General features: G+C 41.8%; 1 protein-coding gene across 3 annotated transcripts in view; it reads left to right on the forward strand.

Annotated features, from left to right (window-relative positions):
• cfap410 (cilia and flagella associated protein 410) overlaps window positions 1–5,181 on the forward strand; it is an 82,075-nt gene extending 76,894 nt beyond the window's left edge. For all 3 annotated transcript variants that reach the window (XM_043691469.2, XM_087988001.1, XM_087988000.1), the window contains one exon: window positions 4,517–5,181. In XM_043691469.2, the coding sequence (XP_043547404.1) occupies window positions 4,517–4,651 (135 nt within the window). In that variant the 3' untranslated portion in view covers window positions 4,652–5,181. The remainder of the gene's footprint in view (window positions 1–4,516) is intronic.
• Window positions 5,182–16,622: the final 11,441 nt, after the last annotated feature.

Below are 16,622 nucleotides of genomic sequence, written 5' to 3' on the forward strand. Positions count from 1 at the left end.
ATGCCACTTCTGAATGACTTCCTCATTATTTAATGTATTTTCAGGCACATCAAAATCCACACCATCGAGATTTGTTTCCTCACTCTGCGGGGCAGTAACTAACTACTGTTTCACCAGTTCCCTTTCTGTATTATAGTAAAGTTTCAATTTATTCACATGATGTACCCGATACAGTTTTTTTCTATCCGACATTTTTACCAGATTGTTTACCTAACTCAACTTTTCCTCAATTTGATAGGGACCACTAAACCTGGCTTTGAAGGGATCCCCTACCACTGGTAACAATACTAATAGGGCGGCATGGTGGCTCAGTGGTTAGCACTGCTGCCTCACAGTGCCAGAGACCCGGGTTCAATTCCCGCCTCAGGCAACTGTCTGTGTGGAGTTTGCACATTCTCCTTGTGTCTGCATGGGTTTCTTCCGAGTGCTCCGTTTTCCTTCCACAGTCCAAAAAAGTGCAGGTTAGGTGAATTGGCCATGCTAAATTGCCTGTAGTGTTAGGTGAAGGGGTAAATGTTGGGGAATGGATCTGGGTGAGTTGCTCTTTGGAGGGTAGGTGTGGACTTGTTGGGTCGAAGGGCCTTGTTTCCACACAGTAAGTAATCTAATCTAATACATCAATGCTATGGGAAAAAGTCCGAATTTTAGAGTTCTTATCTGCCACCTGCTTCATTCTATGCTGTCCCCTCTTCAGGTGCTGTTTAGCTAATTCCCCTACCCGATTTAATCTGTCCCTTGCCTCAGACACATATTCCAAATGTGAGATCTCCAACTTCAGTCCTATCAATCTTTCTTCAATTAACTTCAAAGACCCTCTCATTTCATGTCCGAATATTAACTCAAAGGGAGTAAACTGAGTAGATTCATTTGGGAAATCTCTAATGGCAAACAACACGAATGGGATAACTTCATGCCAATCATTTGATAATCCTGACAGTACGCTCTTCACATTGTCTTCAGGGTCTGATGCCACCTTTCCAAAGCTCCGTGGGATTCAGGATGGTACACATTTGATTTAAAGTGCTGTATGCCTAAGGTATCCATGACTTCTTTAAACAGCCTAGCAGTAAAATTAGACCCTTGATCTGACTGAATGTCTTTTGGTAGCCCATACCAGATAAAGAAAGCTACAAACTCCTTCAGAACCCTTTTTACCTTAATACTCTGTAATGGAATTGCCTCCAGAAATCTTGTAGGCACATCAAGTATGGTTAGCAAATATTAGTTCCCACTCTTAATTTTAGGGAGGGGACCTACACAATCAATCATAACCCACATGAAACATTTTCAAATGTGAGAATTGGCAAGAAAGGTGCTGGTTTTATTACTGCCTGTGACTTACTTACCATTTGGCATGTATGACATGTACGGCAAACTTGAACCATATCCTTATGCAGTCCAGGCCAATAGAAGTGCTTTTGCACCTTAACCTGAAATTTCCTCACACCTTGAAGACCTCCTAATGGTAATTCACGTTCTATCCATAATATTTCCTGTCTGTATTCTACCAGCAACAAATCTAGTGCAGTTCCACCCATTTCTCCTCTGCACTAAGCTGCCGTGGTCTTCATTTTCATCTTGGGATTCTATCCTTAAAATAATAACCCACAAAAGTACAGTCTGATTCCTTTTCTGAGTATGCATCAACATCTTTTATTGTCTCTCCTTTCTGTTGCAAGTCCATTAGCCTCTCAGGACTAAACACCTCTGCCTGACCCGCTGTTCAGGTTTATCCTGCACTATTACATCAAAGAAGGTGTCAGTTAACTGAACTTCAACTCCTTCGACTTTCTCTTTAGGTTTTCCTTCTTACTGTAACTTATGACAGTTGGATCTTGTCACTACACAATCTGGGAAAATTCCAGGGTATTTTTCTTTTAACTCCTCAGTTCCCTGGTCTGTCTTTGGCTTATTTGTCACAAGTGGTGTCACCCCTGCCTTGGATCCTGCTAGGTTGTTCCCAAGAACAAACTATTCGTGGAACTGGCAATCTGTCAATCACTCTCACTGTTACTTCCCCAGTCTTGATTTGGCTCTCTAACCTGATCTTGAACATGAAACCTAACCTGAACATGAAATTTCTGTCCATCTATTCTACAAATTATTACCTTCTCAGGTAACCTGTCAAAGTGTGCAAATACTTTCATCTCTTACTATTAGAGTGTGAGCAGATCCCATATCTCTTAAAATTGTAACTTCTTTTCCTTCTTGCCCTGTTCTTCCTGGGTAAACTTTATCCACAGAGGTGAAGTCCTTATAGAGATGGGGCACTAACTCTAGACCCAGCCCCTGCCTAGGCTGTGCACTCCCCTGCAGCTCCTTGACTGTTCTCAGGGTTTCCTTTACTACTTTCACTAATACCACTGCCTTATCCTCTTTTACCACATTTTTTCCCATGGTGCCTTTGTTCAACGACCAGTATGGTGACTTTCCGTGTCCCACCTTACCACAATGGAAACACCTGAGGCCTTTCACCTCCTTTCCATCATCTTGGGCTTCTTTTTTTCACTGGTAAGTTGGTGTGCTCTACTCTTTGCTTTGTAGTGAAGGGTCTCACTCTCTCCCAATTTCTATTCCTCAGAGGATGAAATTCCTGTCGGACGCTAAATTTCACCTTATGCACCAATGCATATTCATCTCTCATCTCTGCCACTCTTCTCACTTGAACTTTCTGTTCTCTTATCATATCTGGAAGTGGGTTTTTAAACTCCTCCAGCAGAATAATCTCTCTTAGAGCCTCATCGTTCTTGTCTATTTTTAAGGCCGGCAAACAGCTATCAAAATTATTATGTTTAATTCATTCGAACTCAACATAAGTCTGACCTTGTTCCTTCTTTGTTTCTGAACCACTGTCTATACGCTTCTCGTACCAATTCATGGGTACTCAAAATAGCCTTTTTGACATCTGCATAATATTTTGACACTTCATCTGACACGCTACAAATATCTCACTCGCTCTGCCTACCAGCTTAGCCTGAACTAGCATTACCCACAAGGACCACTCCATCTGCCTAGCCAATTTTTCAAATGAAATAAAAAAGACTTTGACATCTTTCTTGTCGAAATGTGGCAGTATTTTAACATATTTGTGTATATCCCTACCTTCTCTCTTCAATTCCAACCTTTTAACTTGACTTTCCCAATTAATTTGCAACTTCTGAAGTTCAAATGCTCTCTCCCTTTCTCTTTGCTCAGCCAAGAATCTTTTCTCCCTCTTTATCTTCTAACATGGCTGTTATTTCCCTTTCTTTATCTTCTTACTCCATTTGCCTCAATTGCAATTTAAGCTTTTCTAACTCTACTGCGCTTTTCTGTTTCTCTGATACACCTAAATGCTTGACCAACTCCATTATAATTTTAGCTTTCCATTTGTCCCTGGTTAAACCCAATTCTAACCTATTTGCTAATGCTAAAAGTATATCCTTCCTCTGTCTTAACTTTCTTGGCAAATTTGGGAAGTATCTTCAAACCCCAGAACCTCTTCAGCAATGTTAAGAGCAGTTTTCTTCACTTTTAATTTAACCAACCACAAGTAACCAAAATTAAATAGATTTTTCATTTAAGTTTTATTTAAAGATCAAGGACACTTATTGCCGAGTGTTTAAATCTGCTGGGACCTTTTGGACTCCACATCTGTCCGAATCCCTGACTGGATCTGTGTAAACATGTTCAAATCTGTCTAAATCCAGGATGACGAGCACCAAACTATTGCAACATGGAGTTGAACCCCTCTGTTAATTAAAACCAAACACCTCGTAATCTGTTAAAATATGTGAGAACCCCTAAATTCCACTTCTTAAAGAAAAATAACAATTCATTTTTTTCTAACTCTAATAATGAATGTTAAACAAAAAAAAACTATTCATAAATCCAAGCCCTCCACCTTTTCTTAATTACTTACTGTCTGACCCCAACTCCCTAAAATAATATGCTGTTCCAATAACACAGTTATTAAACATTACATCAACTTAATCTCAAGACTACAGTCTCTGTCATCTTCAGTGTTTTCACTCTTCTGGGTGCTGATCTCCCTGGATCGTCGTCTTTCTTATTTAATGCAAGTATGTTTCATATGGAAAGTACCTTTGATAGACAGCATTTTATAATTTCTTTGACAGCAAGATATTTGTTGCTGTTCAGCTCTGATCGATGGCAATTGCCGTCCTAATTTTCAAAATATCAGGTTAATATACCCAGCCCAATGACACATTAAATTTTTATAATTTAATTGTCAAAACAATAAAATTCAAATTCTATTGGCTCTGATATCTTGGGCATAATTTAAACTAATTGATTAAATTTGGATTGTTGTCCAAACAACAACCAAAATTCAGGTATCCATTTAACAACCAATTGTTACATTTGGAACAGCTCGACCTTTAGCTGGTAGCTGTGGCTATACTTTAAATTCAGAAAAGAACTTTCTATCTTACATGCTTTCTCCTTCATAACACTGTAGACTGACAGTACCCTCCTCACTATCAATAATACCACCAATGTATTTTTCTCTTTCCAGTGCACTTCCAATGTCCTGAGTGCTGTTCTTTTGCTCTTGAAAGAGCTCGATGGAGATGGGCTGGAGATTGTATACAGAATGACAGAGCAAAAACTCCGAATATTGCACAGGAAAGAGACTGAACAGGACCAATGAGCTATAACCAACCAAGCTCACAGACAGTGCAAGTTAATTTTGACTCATGGGAGCTGTATAAAAATTCAAGGAAATGCCAGAGAAAATTAAAACTGTGACTTGTAGAGTTGAGGTGAAGCGACTTCACTGAAGTGTTATCATCATAGACCTAGAAGGTATCCATCCCATTATTTACGTACCATTATCCTCCCTAACAGGAACTGCTTTTCGTAACTATTGAAGTAGCTGTATAGATATTTCCATTCTTGTAATCACCACTCCTGGTTTAACTGAAGAGTCCAAATTCACCAGTAAACCCTCAAATTAATGCAAATCTGATTGGGGAGACTGGTTGTGTTACTGTATAAAAGATAGCAGCACAATAAAAGGGAACATTTGCAAGGAAAATTAATCTCATATTTCCTCTCTAAAGTTTTAAGGATTTAATATTGCTTGTTAGAACTTCTTTGTCCTCTTATCCTTGCAACCAGTACTTAGGCATCCATTTTTGCCTCAAGTAATGATCTGAATAAAAATCTACTATGAAAATGCTTTCTATCATCAGTGCATCAATGTGCAGAGCATGGACCTTGACAAGAGCAATGCCAAGAAAGTCCTGTGTTTGTATTACCCACAAATTTTGTGTGTCCAGTCACTCACTATCTGAAGACTTCTGATGTTTTATTATGGACAGTTTAATTAAGCTGGTGTTATCCCTCCTGTTTGAACAGCCATCACCACCAACTTTTGCATGGACAAACATGACCAAGGAACAAGTAAGCAAGTGTAAGTGTTGATGGAGGAGGGACTAGAGGGAAACCTACGATCAAATTCAGATCCCAGTGTAGTAAAACACATGAATTTATTTATTTAGACCACAGGTTTTATGAATTTTCTGGACTTTCCTATCTCTCGCTTGCTGTCTGGACCAAGATAAGAATGCAGTAGCCTCATTATTTCCAAGTATGTTATAGCATCCTCTGAAAGACTCCTGACTGTAATGTGAGTAACTAACACACTTGTGTTTTTGTTTTCAGAGGGATAAACTGGTGTATTAATGAGAGGTGCATGTAGGTTAACAATATGTTATGTCACAGAGGTCAAACCCCTCTGCTAATTAAAACTAACGCCCCGGAAAAGCTCACCTTGCCTCATAATCTGCTAAAAATGTGAGTGAAAGAAAATCTCTGATTTCCATTGTTTAAAGAAAAAAACTAACAATTTATTTTCATAACTCTTAACAGTGAACACTAAACCGAAGGGTCTGTTTCCATGCTGTACATCTCTATGACTCTATAAAACCTCGAGCCCCCTTTTTCTTAGCTAATCACTATCTGATTCCAACTCTGTAAAAATGCTGCTCAAATAATGCTAAACGTTAAACTAAATCTCTCAAAGTCCATACCGTCCCTCATGCTGTCTTCCTTCTGGTCTTGTAAATCTGCTGCTTTCTTCCGTCCTTCTAAATTGGCTGTTTCCTTCCATCCTTCCGATCCTGCTGTCTTCTCTCTGGGTCGTCTTCTATGATTTTCTTTTACTACCAGTATCCTTGTATAAAATTTCTTGAAACCTTTAATAGATGATGCATTTTGAGAGATTTCTTTGAGATCTTTGTTTCTTCGCATGGCTGTTGGCTCTGACTAATTTTCAAAATGCCCTTCTATTCCCCAAGATTCATACCTCTCGATGTTGTCAGTACAATCAAATTTAGTTGGTTTTTGGTATCCTGGGCATAATTTAAATAATTGGTTAAATTCAGATCTGTTTGCCTTAATATCAAAACAACCTCAAGCTGATAGTTACATATTATCAATTCTCTGCACTCCCTGCACTTGTTAGTTGGTCACAGATATGTGCTGTCACAAACTCTCAACTCATAAAAGGCAGCTCTCTCTTAAAGTGACGATACGCTCTTTCGACTTCATAACAAATATAAAAAGCAATTATTCTATAATTGCATTTTTCAAGCTTCATGTTTGAAACATGGAAATGTATTTCAGAACTCAATTCTTTGAGATGTTTAATTTATTGGATTTTATCTTTGATAGGGAGGGGGTGAGCAGGTCTAGGTGGTGGCATCACCACTGAACGTAGTGAAATGGTGGAGGATGATTTGCTAAATACAGAGGATGACACGGTGGAAGGTACATATGAGGAGAATCCTTTCATGGTTATGGAAAGGAGTGTAAGGGGTGACAGCAGAGGGTGAGAAATGGGTTTTACATTCAACTATTAAAGAATGAGTGGTGGGCAGGTGGAGGAGTTATTAAAGATGAAAGATAACATTACAGAAGTATTGCTATTGAAAATTGCATTATGTGACCAAAGGCGATGGTAACAGAAGAATTGGGAGAAGCGGAATAGAGCCTTCACATGACATCAGAGCATGAGGAAGTTACTTAAGGGAATAGTGGAATTCTGCACGTGTGATAATCTTCACTAGAAGTAGAGATAGAGAAGTAAAGATTGAAGAGTCGAGCATAGACCCTGTCGAACCAAGTAAAGTGTGGATGTGGGAAGCAAAAAGTGACAGTGATACAGAATTCAGTGTACCTAATTAGAGTTGAGGGATGGTCTCCTGAGTGTGAATGTGACATGTTTGATATGTCCTACAGAAGGAAGACAGAGCTGGCACCCATGCAGTATCCAAATTTGAAAGAAGTTGAGTTGAAGGAGAGTTAGTTCAGAGAGAGAGAAGTCGAGCTGGGTGCAGACAGATGGGTTGAATGGCACTGCTTGGACATCTTTTTGAGGAAGGTACGATAGAGTCTTCAAACTATCCCAATGAGATTTAAGCTGTAGAGAGAATAAATAGACATGATATAGAGAGAGTTAGGGACAGGAAATTGGAAATGTTTAAAATAATGGAAAGCATCATAAAAGTCAAAAAAGCAGAGAAATTGTTCAACCTTTATAAATCTCTGGGTAGGTCACACGTTAAATATTGCATCTCGTTCTGAAGCATCAACTGTCTGAAAGATGTGAGAATGGTTGTGAAGGTTTAGAGGAGATTCACAGATATTATATCAAGATCTGAAGGGATTTAACTGCAACACAAGGATGTAAAATTGTTCTCTGGATAAAGGAGTTTGAGGGGCAGTCTGATAGAGATTGGTTTAAATGCCACGATATTCAGGAATTCCATTCAGAACTTTTAAAAAACAGCACAATAATCTACAATCTCTTTGAATGGATCTTGTCTGTGCATGGATTCCACTTGGAATCTGTTCTTGAAATTTAATTCCACTAAAACAAAGGGTACGCATGAAGTAATGAGACAGGTGGCTGACAACTGAGGCTTGGAAAGTTTCACACTATCGTTTCACTGTCCCTGGTGGTATCATGGCCGAATAGTTAGAGGCACCGAGTAGTGCAAAGACTGTAGACTCTAACAATACTCTGACAATAGTACTGAAGACTGGTGTTCCAGAACTTGCTGCTCCCCTAGCCAGCAGTTACAACATGAGTATCTCCCTGACAAAATAGCCCAGGAACATCCTGTACACAAAAAGCAAGTCAAATCCAACCCAACCAATTACTATCCCATCAGTCTACTCTTGATGTAGTGATAGAAGGAATGCTCAACACTACTATTGAGTACCATCTGCTCAGCAATAACCTGCTCAGTGACACCCAGTTAGGTTTCAGCTCATGACCTCATTACAGCCTTTGTTCAAACATGGACAAAAGAGCTGAATTGCTGAGGTGAGGTGAGTGACGATCCTTGACATCAAGGCTGTATGCAATCGAGTGTGGCATCAAGCAAATTAGGATCAATTGGTATGAGGGGCAAACTGTCTGCTGGTTGGAGTCGTGGCTGAGAAATGGGAAGATAGTTATTCTTGTTGGAAGTCAGCTCCAGGACATTGCTGCAGGAGTTATGGCTATGCAAGGAACTGAGACATATGGACCAATGGCAGGCAGAAAGGATTAGTTTCATTTGGTGTCATGTTCAGCACAACATTGTGGGCCAAAGGTCCCATTCCTTTGCTGTACAGTTCTCTGCTCTATGACCTCAAGGTAATGTCCTCAGCCCACCATCTTCGTGTTTCATCAATGACCTTTCTTCCATCATAAAGTCAGAAGTGAGGATGTTCGAAACTGATTGTACAATGTTCACAACATCTCTGAAGCAGTCCAATTCAAATGCAAAAAGATGTAGACAGTATCCGGGTTTGGGCTGACAAATGGCAAGTAACATTCACGCCACACAAGTGTCGGGTTTTGAGCATTTCCCTTCAGAAATAATCTAGCCATCGCTCTCGACACTCAAAGTTGTTATCATCACTGAATCCCCTCACTATCAACATCCTTGGAGTTCAATTCAGTTGGACTCCCCATATAAACAGTGTCTGCAAGAGCAGATCCGATCCAAGGCGAGGCATACTGCAGCGAGTAACTCCACTTCCTGACTCTCCAAAGACTATCCAAATCAGGAGTGTGATGGAATACTCCCCACTTGCCTGGATGGGTGCAGCTTCAACAATTCTCAAGAAGCTTGATACCATCCAGGATAAAATCAACTCCTACACATCATTCCACTCCACAAGGATCCGCTCCTTCCATCACCTATGCTCAGCAGCAGCAGTGTGTCCTATCTACAAGATGCACTGCAGAAATTCACCAAAGATCCTTGCAGCAGCACCATCCAAACCTACAACCATTCCTAGCAAGGGCAGCAATACTGGGAACATCACCACATGCAAGTTCCCCTCCAAGTGACTCTATCCTAAGTTGGAAATGTGTCATGGTTTCTGGAATTCCCTCCTTATTGTAGACTGCAGCGGTTCAAGAAAGCAGCTCAAAACCACGTTCTCAAGGGCAACTACGGATGGACAATAAATGCCGGCTAGATGCAACTCACTCTGACACACTCCAAATCACACAACCTTACTCCCATTCACTTCAACTGATTGCAATTCACTCTTCACTTGATTTCATTCCAGTTTACTTGATCACACTCCAACATCATACCAATTTCCAGTCACTCCAACATGCTCCTCTTCATTCGATTCCCCCCTCCAATTTACTCGAAGGGTGGCTCAGTGATCCTCACAGAGCCTGGGACCTGGGTTTTATTCCAGCCTCAGGCAACTGTCTGCATGGTAATTGCATATTTGCCACCTGTCTGCATGGATTGCCTCTGGATACTTCTGTTTCCTCCAACAGTCCAATGGTGTGCAGGATAGATGCTGAAAATGTGTTGCTGGAAAAGCGCAGCAGGTCAGGCAGCATCCAGGGAACAGGAGAATCGACGTTTCGGGCATAAGCCCTTCTTCAGGAATGAGGAAAGTTTGTCCAGCAGGCTAAGATAAAAGGTAGGGAGGAGGGACTTGGGGGAGGGGCGTCGGAAATGTGATAGGTGGAAAGAGATCAAGGTGAGGGTGATAGGTCAGACTGGGGTGGGGGCAGAGAGGTCAGGAAGAAGATTGCAGGTTAGGAAGGCGGTGCTGAATTCGATGGATTTGACTGAGACAAGGTGGGGGGAGGGGAAATGAGGAAACTGGTGAAATCCGAGTTCATCCCTTGTGGTTGGAGGGTTCCTAGGCGGAAGATGAGGCGCTCTTCCTCCCCCACCCCAGTCTGACCTATCACCCTCACCTTGACCTCTTTCCACCTATCACATTTCCAATGCCCCTCCCCCAAGTCCCTCCTCCCTACCTTTTATCTTAGCCTGCTGGACAAACTTTCCTCATTCCTGAAGAAGGGCTTATGCCCGAAACGTCGATTCTCCTGTTTCCTGGATGCTGCCTGACCTGCTGCGCTTTTCCAGCAACACATTTTCAGCTCTGATCTCCAGCATCTGCAGTCCTCACTTTCTCCTGCAGGATAGATGGGTTAGCCTCGGAACTGCAGGGTTACAGGGCTGGAGTAGGTGAATGGATCTGAGTTGGATGCTCTTCGGAAAGGCCGTGTGGACTCAATGGGCTAAATGGCCTGCTTTCACATTGCAGGGATGCTATGATTCTATTGTCTCACAACATATCACTCTACTTCACTCCAATTTTCTAATTCAATCCAGCTCACTCTTCCTCATTTCAAATCACACAAACTTACTCCATCACACACCAACACTACAACTCAACCCAACTCACTCCACTGCACTCCAACGCACCCAAACTCCATCCAAAGCACTCAATCTCTCTCCAACTCAATCCATCTCTTTCTATTCACTCTAAGTCATTTTAGCACACTTCAAATCACTCTACATCACTCCCAATCACTCCACCTCAATCCATCACTTCTTAACCTAATCTACTTCACTCTAATAAAGTTGATCTAACTCACTCCCACTTACTGCAAAGCACTCCCATTCATTCTCCTTCACTCTACCTCAGTTCAACCAAATGTACCGTACACCAAATGTTTTTACTTCTCCCAACTCACACTGATACAATTCAAATTGGCTTGAGGGTCGGAAAATACTAACTCCAAACCAATACTAACCAAACCAACTCCAAATACTAACTCCAACTCTTTATTCCTTCCTCCAGTTCATTACATCCCATGTCAACTCTCACTAATTTACTCCAACTAACTCCACCTCACTCCAATCCACTCTATCTCTCCAATTGAATCTACTTCACTCCAACTTAGTCTAATTCACTTGAACTCACACTAGCACACTCCAATTATTAAACCTTACACTCACTTTCAATCACTCCAATTTGCTTGACCTCACTCTAATTTAATTTATCTCACTCCAATTCACTCTACTTCACTCGAACTCAACCTGACTCATTCCAAATCTCTACCTCTGTCCCTCACATTCCATGTCACTCAAACTTACTCAACCTCACTCCGAATCACTTCAACTAATTCTACACCATACCAATTCACCCCAACCCACTCCATTTAAGTCCAACTCATTTTACCTTGCAATAATATACTCCATCTCTCTACAACTCATGCAACCTCACTTGAAATCACACACCTTATTCCAGATCAATCAACCGCAATCCACTTGCTCTGCACACTCCAACTTTCACTTTCTCACTGCAATTCACTCCCATTCACACTACTTCACTCTGTCTTACTTGAAACTCACACAAATTCACTCTTTCTCACTCAAACACGGCCTAACTCAATCTAACAATCCATCTCATTCTACCTCACACTAATTCATCTGCCTCACTCCAACTCATACTACTGCTCTTCAACACATTCAACCTCGCTCCAACTCACTCTGCTTCACCCACCTCACTAACTCACTCTGACACACTTCAAGTGGCTCTACCACATTCTACCACTACATTCCAATTCCCTCTATATTACTCAAGCTTAACTCACACAAATTCACTCTTCCTTGCTCCAACATTCTTCAACTCAATCCAACTCACTTAATCATACTCTGCCACATTCCAATTCTTCCCCAGTTTACACCACACTCCAAATCAATCAATCTCCCTTCCATTCCTTCCAACACACTCTACCTCACACCAAGTCACACCACCTCAGTCCAATACATTGAATGTCCTATCAAATCATTCTACTGCACTCCTATTACTCCAACTCTCTTCAAATCACTCAAATTTATTCTGCCTCTCTTCAATTCACGCCAGTTCACTCTGACACAATTCAAGTCAGTTTAACTTAGTTCCACTCACTCCAAATCACTCTTCCTGGGATAAACTTGCATGATTTCCCTCTTCCTCTCTACAGCACTCCAACGTATTCCAATTCACTCTTCCTCACACAAACTCATTTTAATTCACTGTCACCTTGACACCCTCCAAATTGCTCTACCTCTCCCATTCACTCCACTTGACTATTTTCTCACTCTACCTCATTTCATCTTGCACATCTTTATTCTTCTTCACTTCTTAAACTCTTTAATTTTAGAATTAAGGAGAATCCAAAGAGTTTTTACAAATACATTAAGGACAAAAGGGTAACAAGGGAGAGAATAGAGCCCCTCAAAGATCAGCAAGGTGGCCTTTGTGTGGAGCCACAGAAAATGGGGGAGATACTAAATGAGTATTTACTGTGGAAAAGGATAAGAAAGATAGACTGTAGGGAAATAGATGGTGACATCTTGCAAAATATCCAGATTACAGAGGAGGAAGTGCTGGATGTCTTGAAACGGGTAAAGGTGGATAGATCCCCAGGACCTGATCAGATGTACCCGAGAACTCTGTGGGAAGCTAGAGAAGTGATTGCTGGGCCTCTTGCTGAGATACTTGTATCATCGATAGTCACAGGGAAGGTGCTGGAAGACTGGAGGTTGGCAAACGTGGTGCCAGTGTTTAAGAAGGGTGGTAAGGACAAGCCAGGGAACTATAGACCAGTGAGCCTGACGTCAGTGGTGGGCAAGTTGTTGGATGGAATCCTGAGGGACAGGATGTACATGTATTTGGAAAGGCAAGGACTGATTAGGGATAGTCAATATGGCTTTGTGCATGGGAAATCATGTCTCACAAACTTGATTGAGTTTTTTGAAGTAACAAAGATGATTGATGAAGGCAGAGCAGTATATGTGATCTATATGGAGTTCAGTAAGGCATTCGACAAGGTTCCCCATGGGAGACTGATTGGCAAGGTTAGATCTCACGGAATACAGGGAGAACTAGCCATTTGGATACAGAACTGGCTCAAAGGTAGAAGACAGAGAGTGGTTGTGGAGGGTTGTTTTTCAGACTGGAGGCCTGTGACCAGTGGAGTGCCACAAATATCGGTGCTGGGTCCTCTACTATTTGTCATTTACATAAATGATTTGTATGCGAGCATAAAAGGTACAGTCAGTAAGTTTGCAGATGACAACAAAATCGGAGGTGTAGTGGACAGCAAAGAGGATTACCTCAGATTACAGCAGGATCTTGACCAGATGGGCCAATGGGCTGAGAAGTGGCAGATGGAGTTTAATTCAGATAAATGCGAGGTGCTGCATTTTGGGAAAGCAAATCGTAGCAGGACTTATACACTTAATGGTAAGGTCCTAGGCAGTGTTGCTGAACAAAGAGACCTGGAGTGCAGGTTCATAGCTCCTTGAAAGTGGAGTCGCAGGTAGATAGGATAGTGAAGAAGGCGTTTGGTATGCTTTCTTTTATTTGTCTGAGTATTGAGTACAGGAGTTGGGAGGTCATGTTGCAGCTGTATAGGACATTGGTTAGGCCACTGTTGGAATATTGCATGCAATTCTGGTCTCCTTCTTATCAGAAAGATGTTGTGAAACTTGAAAGGGTTCAGAAGAGATTTACAAGGGTGTTGCCAGGGTTGGAGGATCTGAGCTACAGGGAGAGGCTGAACAGGCTGGGGCTGTTTTCCCTGGAGCGTCGGAGGCTGAGGGGTGACCTTATAGAGGTTTACAAAATAATGAGGGCCATGGATCAGGCAAAGTCTTTTCCCTGGGGTTGGGGAGTCCAGAACTAGAGGGCATAGGTTTAGGGTGAGAGCGGAAAGATTTAAAAGAGACCTAAGGGGCACCTTTTTCACACAGAGTGTGGTATGGGTATAGAATGAGCTGCTAGAGGAAGTGGTGGAGGCTGGTACAATTGTAACATTTAAAAGGCATTTGGTTGGTTATATGAATAGGAAGGGTTTAGAGGGATATGGGCTGGGTGCTGGCAGGTGGGACTAGATTGGGCTGGGATATCTAGTTGGCATGGATGGGTTGGACCGATGGGTCTGTCTCCATGCTGTACATCTCTATGACTCTATGACTCTAATTCAATCCAACTCACTCAGCCTCACTCCAATTCCCTCCAGCTCGCACCATCATACACTAAATCACTCTATCTCATATCCACTCCTTCAAACGCCCCACACCAAATCACACCACCTCAGTCCAACATACTCAACCTCCCTCCAACTCATTCTACCTCATTTTCACTCAATCCTAATTGCTCCACCACTCTCCAAATTATTCCAACTCAATCTGCCTGTCTCTAACTAACACTACTTCATTCCAAATTACTCTGGCACACTCCAAATCAACCTGTCATTCCCACTCATTCTATTCACTCCTATTACCTTTCCTTCACTCTACCTCATTCTCACTCACTCCACTTCACTTTAACTCAGTCCTACTAACTCTGACAAACTTCAAAACGTTCCACCTTATTCCGACACACTGAAATTCACTCCTCTCCCTCATGCTGCTCACACAAACTTCCTCTTTCATACCTTGTCACACCCAGTCATTTGAACACACTCTACCTCAGACTACCTCAGTCCAACACACCCCAACTTCCCTCCATTCAACCACCAATTCATCCATTTCACACCACCATATTCCAAATCAGTCTATTTCACTCCCACTCCTTCCAATGCATTCTGCTTCACAACAGCTCATACTACATTAGGCCAAAACCCACACATTCCCTCCAACTCAATCTGCCTCTATCCAACTTGCTCTACTTCACTCCAAATAATTCTAACACACTAGAAATCTATTAAGTCACTCCTACAAGAGAATGATCAGAATGAGGGAACAAAACAGCTTCCCAGCCAACAAGACTCATTCTTGATTGAAAGGTTTATGCCCAAAATGTTGATTCTCCTGCTCCTTGGATGCTGCCTGACCTGCTGTGCTTTTTCAGCACCGCACTCTCAAGCATGAGGGTAGGGCTGATCAGGGATAGTGGAGAAAATTTGTGCCTGGAATCGGAGGATGTCAGGGAGGTCCTTAATGAATATTTTGCTTCAATATTCACAAGTGAGATAGACCTTGTCATTTGTGAGGACAGTGTGAAACAGGCTGATATGCTCAAGCAGGTTGATGTCAAGAAGGAGGATGTGCTGGAAATTTTGAAAAGCATGAGGAAAAATAAGTCCACTGGGCCAGACAGCATATACCAAAGGTTACTACAGGAAGCAAGGATGGCTGCACTGTTGGCACTGGCTACTGGAGTGGTACCAGAAGATTGGAGGGTGGCATATGTTATTTCCTTGTTCAAGAAAAGGAATAAGGATAATCCTGGGAATTATAGACCAGTCAGTCTTACGTCGGTAGTGGGAAAATCATTGGAGAGGTTTCTGAGAGACAAGATTTATAATTATTTGGAAAAGCACCACTTGATTAGAGATAGTCAGCATGAGGGACAGGTCATGCCTCACGAGCCATATTGAATTCTTGAGGATGTGACAAAATACATTGATGAATGTAGACCAGTGGATGCGGTGTAAATGGATTATAGCAAGGTGTTTGATAAGGTTCTCCATGGTAGGCTCATTCAGAAAGAAAGGAGGCATGGGATACAGGGAAATTTGGCTATCTCAGTACAGAATTAGCTGGTCCATAGAAGACAGAAGGTGGTAGTAGATGGAAAGTACTCAGCCTAGATCTCATTGATCTGTAGTGTTCCACAGGGATCTGTTCTGCAACCGCTGGTCTTTGTGATTTTTATAAATGACTTGAATGAGGAAGTGGAAGTGTGAATTATTAAGTTTGCTGATGACACAAAGATTGGTGGAGTTGTGGATAGTGTGGAGGGCTGTTGTGGGTTGCAGCAGGATGCAGAGCTGGGCTGGGAAGTGGCAGATGAGTTAAAACTGGAAAAGTATGAAGTGATTCATTTTGGAAGGTCAAATTTGAATGCAGATTACAGGGTTAAAGGCAGGATTCTTGGCAGATTGGAGGAACAGCGGGATCTTAGGGTCTACGTCCATAGATCCCTCAAAGCTGTCACCCCAGTTGATAGGGTTGTTAAGAATCCTCTCATTTATCTCTCTACCCTGCAGGCATTCTGCCTGTATTCCCGATGAAGGGCTTTTGCCCGAAACATCAATTTTCCTGTTCCTCAGATGCTGCCTGAACTGCTGTGCTTTTTCAGCACCACTCTAATCTAGAATCTGGATTCCAGCATCTGCAGCCCTTGTTTTTACTAGGGTTATTATGAAGGCATATGGTGTGTTGGCTTTAATTAGCTGTTTAAGAGTTGTGAGGTTATGCTGCAGCTATATAAAGCCCTGGTTAGACCACACTTGGAATATTGTGTTCAGTTCTAGTCGCTTCATTAGAGGAAGGATGTGGAAGGTTTAGAAAGGGTGCAGA

The sequence above is a fragment of the Chiloscyllium plagiosum genome, unplaced genomic scaffold, assembly GCF_037043375.1.
Source record: "Chiloscyllium plagiosum isolate Xiang-an unplaced genomic scaffold, Cpla_swu_hap1 HiC_scaffold_6, whole genome shotgun sequence".
In the NCBI taxonomy this organism is placed as follows: domain Eukaryota; kingdom Metazoa; phylum Chordata; class Chondrichthyes; order Orectolobiformes; family Hemiscylliidae; genus Chiloscyllium; species Chiloscyllium plagiosum.